This window comes from Juglans regia, chromosome 4, assembly GCF_001411555.2.
Source record: "Juglans regia cultivar Chandler chromosome 4, Walnut 2.0, whole genome shotgun sequence".
NCBI classification, from domain to species: Eukaryota; Viridiplantae; Streptophyta; class Magnoliopsida; order Fagales; family Juglandaceae; genus Juglans; species Juglans regia.
This window is the reverse complement of record NC_049904.1, coordinates 4180913-4187580: the sequence shown is the minus strand read 5'-3', so window position 1 is coordinate 4187580 and position 6668 is coordinate 4180913. Positions and strand designations below refer to the sequence as shown.

The window sequence follows — 6668 nt, the reverse complement described above, 5'->3', positions numbered from 1 at the left end:
GTCGAAAACGACCGGAGAAATAAAGTCGTATAACAAGAATTTTTGAAAAGTATTATAAATATAAAGAGAAAATATAAAAATAAATTAAAAAATTGACGTGATTTTATATAATTTATTAAATAAATTTTATAATAAAAATAATTTTATAATATTAAATTCGGTCAATTTATTAATATATTTTTATATAATCTATTTGTATAATTTATTTTTATATTTTTATATAATTTATTAACGCCGGTATGCACGCTAGCATCTTTGATTCTTTGTGCAAAGTAAATAAATTATAACGAACCACATGTACATATCCAGACAAAATAATCGGGAAAAAAATAACAAAAAATCACCGAATAAAACTCTACGCTGTGGACCGTTCCCGCCGGCGATGAGACGAGGACGACGAAGACGACGGTCTGCTACCTGAGCCGGCTGTCCCGAAGAATAAGTCCGATATGTAATTCCCTACATCTTCTGGGGCAAATCTGAGATAAAACCGCGCATTCCTCTCTCCGCTCCCGGTAAGCTGCTGCCGATTCTTCTTATAAAACTCCTCGTAAACCGGCACGATCTTTCTCGCGATTGACATCTTCATTTCGTCTCGGAGTTTCGGGTCCGATACAATGAACGAACCCTTCTTCCGATACGCTTCGTCGAAACTCAAATTGAACTTCCTGAAAACCTCCTTCGCTTCCGCCGGGGAGACCTCGGCGGTTGGGTTCTCTGGCAGTGACGCGATCACCTTTCCCCAAGCGAAGCGCTCGTAATTCGCAGCAAACTGTCGCACTTTAGCTTCGTGCTTTGCGACCCATTCCCCGCCCAGAAGGTACAGTAGGTTTGACGTGCGGACCTTGGAGACCACGTGTTGAAGATTGTTGGCTAGGAATATGTATGATAGACAAACGTCTTTGTAATGCTCGGCCCTGCCGTCGAGCTTACAAAGAAGCACGAGAATTAGCCAAGCTATGCGCATGAAAATCTCCGGTGCCGGAGATTCATCGGTTTGTGGACTATCGAAGTAGAATTCCGGTAATGAGGATTTCGGAGGGGGATTCCAGTCGGCGAAAATGTCACCGAGGACATTACTATAATCTCCGAGGATTGAGAGGTAATTCATCGCATTGAGCGTCAGCGGGTGAACTCCGCCGCCGACGACCAGTGACTTAGAGGAATCCTTCTGCAGCGTTGACTCGAAGTCTGACAGCATTGTGCGCACCGACTCGCTGAGACGGATCAGGGAGTTGATGGCTTGAGATCGGACGGTCGCAGTTGATTCGAACGAGAAAATGGATTCGATCTCGGGCCAGTTTTCAGCGATGGCGGTGTACATGTCGAGCACGCGGAAGATTTTCTCGGGATATTTCTTGCTCTTGGCGACGAGTACTTCGGGGAATCCGAATAGCAGAGTAGCTCCGTCTTTGGAAATGTTGGTGAAGCAAGATTCTCTGATGGAGTCCGAGGAAGCGAAGACGTGGTCGCACAGTATTCTCTCCCCGTTAAAGAGCGTTTTCAAGGAGATTTTTACTGCGTCCAACCAGGCCTTGATCCTCATGTCCAGCAGTTCCCAGTCCATCTTGCTGATTTGGGAGGAACTCAGTTTCTCAACGCCAAGACGGTAAATGCCTTCGTCCACTATTGATTTTCTGATGATTTTGTATATGCTAACGCACTCTTTAGCGTAACCAGACGAGATCATACACTCGGCTATGGACCTCAAGTCCGCCATGGCAATGGAAGAAACCTCCTCGACTTCCTCGATGGAATCACCTGGGGGGCGCACATCATCATCTACGTCTTCATAGTCGGAGGTGCTCGATCTCGTGGAGGCGCGTGAAGATCGTGCGGAGACGGATTCGGGATCCAAGTGGGCCCGGTTCATGGAAAGGATTTGATAGAACTCCTTCTGGAGTCTCTTCATGGCAATCTGCATCAGGTTCTGGGCGTACACGAGCCTCTCAGAAGTGGAGGAGTTATTGGAGACTAAGGCATGCATGGCCTTCTGGAGATCGTTAACGCACTTGATGAACTGAATGGCTTCTCTCTTGCTCTCGTAGAAGATGGAGGTGACTTTAGCGTAGGCAGAACTTTCCGGGTCCCATTTCATGATCAAGGAAGCGGCGGCGTCGATGCTCTGCTCGATCATCGTGTCGGAGAAGCTTCTCCGAGGGGTCGAGACGGAGGGATCTCTCGAAGAAGGTGAAGGGTGGCGAGAGGTGGAGTAGGAAGGCGTTTTGGAGTGAAAACAGAGGCTCCTCATACCCTTTCTTGGCATTTGATCAGATTCCAGAAAGTTTCCTACGAAGCTGTTAATTCCTTTTGGGTTTGATAGCTGCAGACAAGTACTGCTTAAAGCTCTGTTTGCTTCCCAGGAAAGAAAAACAAACAAACAAACTAACAAGAGAAGCAGAACAGATCCAACAGAGGTAATTAAGGTTGTTTTTTCTGTGGTGGGTTATGTCTGATATTTTGGGAGCAGTACCGTTTCCTGTATCGGTGGGGTTTGGAACTTTGGAGGGGTTTATATAGACGCAGTAGCGCGGCGCCTCTAGCAAAGAAAAAATAAAAATAAAAATAAAGAAGAAGAAGGTGTGGGGTATTGACTTAACTTTCAAAGACTTTATAAGAGTCTTATAAACCCACGTAAATTGACCGACTCTCGCAATTTCTACGTGTGTGTGTGTTGTAGGCTTGTAGCCTTATTTCACGACTCTCTCTACAAGTTCATACAGTTCATACACTTATATTTAAAAAAATTTTAAAATTATAATAATATTTTTCTTAAAATTATATTTTTTTTTATCCTCGTTTTTCAATAAGACTGTACACGCAGTCCTCCACTTAGGAGTACTGCAAATAAAATTTCTGAAAAAAAAAAGAAGTTTTTCTGAAAAATCGATACATATTATTTATAATGTTCCATTAATATAATTTGTTTGTTATAATTTATAAGTCGATGATTATATAGTTTCAATTGATCAGTCACGAAGGAATTAGGATACGTTGAATGAAATGATAAGTCAAAAACAGCAAATATGATACAACATATACATATAAAATATAAACTTTCTGGAATCTGATAAAATACATATAATATGTATATATATATATATATATATATAATATAAACAGAAACCTTCTAGTTCTTGATCGATTACTTAACCACACAAACGTCGCTCGATAATTTTGAAGGATTCTTGGTTCTGATTTGTATGAGCTTTGACTGCCATTTATTTTTCACATGCGCGTCTCTCTCTCTCTCTCTCTCTCTCTCTCTCTCTCTCTCTCTCTCTCTCCCCTTTTATTTTAATGGTAGAAGAAATTAGAAAATAAATCGATCGAAACCATGATTTGGTTACCAAATAGATTATATAATTTGCGTTATAGATTAGCAATAAGGTCCTCTCAAAGGGTATGCCATTAATCAATATGGTTGCCTACGGACCTCACCGGTCTAATGAAATGAATTGACGATTTCTTATAAAAAAATAATTTCTCACAAGTCACCGGGCCGGGAAAAAAAAAACTCATATTATAATGTTTGAGTAATACTAAATATAATCATGAATTATGTAAGCATCACGTACTCTTTTTAAAAAAGAATAAGATCCACCATTAAAAAATTAATTTTTTCATGTAGATCTTATATTTACTCATTTTTTTCAAAAAAAATGCATGACGTTTGCTCACTCTATATTGTAAAGAGAAATTCTATATTCAGTCCATACTTAGAAACTGCATGTGCAAGCTCTTCATTAAATGGAAAAAAATATAATTTTTATAAGGATATTATTGTAATTTTAAAAAAATTTAAAGACAAAATTAATTGGGCTTGCAATGCAGTCCCCGTTTGAGAACTGTACGTCGTATTACTCTATTGTAAATATAATTTATCATAATATTTTCATCTCATTTCATTGTTTTTTATATTTATAAAGTTTTCGTGAGATCTTTATAATATGAAAACTTATATTTTCAAGCCGGTATATAGAACTCACTTAATAAAGTGTTTACATAATATAATTTAATTTGGAAGATAAATTTTAAAATTTAAATCTTACCATTTAAATGATGTAAATAATATATTTTACATGCTGACTTGAGAATAAAATAACTTATACACACATACTCAATAGCGGCTCAATATGAATCAAGATCTTTGATGAGAGTTGAAGATAGAGAACTTTATTTTTATATTACCATAAATTAATGTGAGTGTGTGTATATATATATATATGTATATGTTTGTGACTATTTTCCTATCACCACGGCAGCACTTATGCAATCTAATTAAGTACATGCAAGATTATGTATTGTTTTTGTCCTGATCCCTTTTTCTCCTTCTTGATCTCCCTGCTGACCATATAATTATATAATTAGTTAGTCTATGCCCTTTTTGTTGAAAGGAGGCTAATCATGTCAAGACTTTTCCATGTTTCTGGCTATCATGTATATATAGAAAGTACGTACGTACGTAAGTTCAAAGCAAAGATCAACGCGTACAGGCTGATCAAAATTAGGAAGAATCAGCAATGACGCAGACATACATGATCATTTTGAATGGCTCGTAATCTTTCCAATGTAACTTCAGCAGAAGCGCCAAACTACAGGTGGAAGCTGGAAAAGACTGCTCATGTTTCCCACGTTTCATTTGTTCTTCGAGAGAATTTTAGGTCCGTCTTCTCTTTTATATAGTCCGGTTTTCCTTTTTCTCCTACTATGTTTCTAGTACATTAATCTCTCCTTTTTTTTTTTTTTTTTTTTTTTTTGTGGCTAAAACTCATTGTACGTTATCACTTATAATTAGATAATAATTGATGAGAATTAATTATAAAAAGATTTTAACCTTTTTTTAAGTTATAAAAAGTTTCACTATAAATGATGTATTAACATACCGATTTATGTGTAGTGATCGAAATTCTTAATTGATAGTGAGACATTATATAAGATTATAACACCCAATTTGTTGGAATAATATAAAGAGTAATACTATATACAGTAGTGGAATATGCAAATACCGTGTAGTCACTTTGAAAAAAAGTGGGGTTCACTATTAAAAAATTAATTTCTTTTCATGTGGGTTCCATATTTATTCACTTTTTTTCAAAATGACTGTACGATACTTGCACACTCACGATTGTAAGTATCATTTTTCTAATATAAAATATCTTACGGTTGAGAAAACAGATCGACAAGATGACTTGCTTTTGATGGTTTTATCTTACTATATATAAAACAAATTATTATATTCTATATATATATACATGGCCCCGGTTTTCAGTGTTTACTTTTAATTAATTAAGTTTCTTTTGTTTTCCTTTTAATTTTCTGAAATGAGCGTGATTAAATAAAAATAAATAAATGTTGTTAAAAGTTCGAACCGACAAGATCAGATAAGAGATCATGCATGATGATAAGTCTAATTATCTGATAATGTGAAATGCATGAATATTCTAATTTTGTTCTTCTCCAGTACCCATTTCTTCATCAAATGCTGCTGCTAGTTGAATATCTGTTGCAGGTCAAGCATGCACTCTCAGATGAATTCATGAAAATCTCCAGATCATACAATATATGCTGAACAGGCTCTCCATTAATTAAGAAGCTAGTAGTACCGATCTCCATTAATATTCGATCTAGCATCCTCATGTTTCTCAAGCTGTAGATCGAAAAATAAAATAGAGAGAAAATAATCAGATTAATTTAGTTAATTCGTTTTGGGTGATCATCAGATCCATCCAAAATAACATGATATTTGAAACCCTAATAGATAATAAATATATACCGCGAATCAATGAAACCCAGATCAGCGGCTGAAACAATGGATATTTTAAAATCTTCTAAGTTTTCATTATTAATTCTAACTTTCTAAGCATTTTTACGCAAAACAACGTACTTACTCGAAATTCTTTGTGCATTTTGACAAAGTGAATCGAAAATCTAGGAAGGAATTTGTTGGTTTTTGACATGACTGGCGGATCAGTACAACGGCCATTAATATATATCCCAACGTATAATAGATGGAAAGATGTAAGCAAAATGATCATGCATGCTGCATAATATTATTGTTTATATATAATTAACTAAATTCGTATGTGTAAAGGCGAAAATAAAAGGAGTACAAGGTAGATATTTGAATAAATGCCTAGCTTAGAGAGAATTTCATTCATTCATAGTATTATAATTCCGTTTTTCATTCCATCTTTACAAAAACTTTCCACGACCTATACACACATTCAGATTCACAATGTAGCTAAAATTACATTTCAGACTTGCGACCACTTGGTTACACCTCACCATTTCTGTTATAGAGAATCAACTTAATTATGTTATTTAGAATCAGTCTAGAGTCTTCTAGGCGTAGTGGAATATTCTTGCATTGGAGCTGATCCTTCTCGAATTATTCTCCTGGTTCTGATCTGAGGTAGTAGGAATTATTGCCTTAATAGCCCCCAATGAGTCAAGCAACATAGAACAGATGGTGAGTTGATAATAGTTGAGAAAACCGAGTTGAAGATAGAGGCTTAGTAAAAATATCAGGAAGTTGATCTTTATTGGACACAGCGGAAACTCAAAGAGCTTTAGCTGGCACATTATCTCTAACAAAGTAATAATCAAGCTCAACATGCTTAGTGCAAGAATGCAAAATAGGGTTAACAGTAAAATAAGTAGTACCT

At 36.2% G+C, this 6668-nt stretch overlaps 1 protein-coding gene across 1 annotated transcript; it reads right to left on the bottom strand.

The window, feature by feature from the left end:
- Positions 1-291: 291 nt before the first annotated feature.
- On the bottom strand, positions 292-2457 carry LOC108988422 (exocyst complex component EXO70H1-like). Its single transcript, XM_018961685.2, has one exon. The coding sequence runs from the start codon at positions 2264-2266 to the stop codon at positions 356-358; it is 1911 nt and encodes a 636-aa protein (XP_018817230.1). The 5' UTR covers positions 2267-2457; the 3' UTR covers positions 292-355.
- Positions 2458-6668: the final 4211 nt, after the last annotated feature.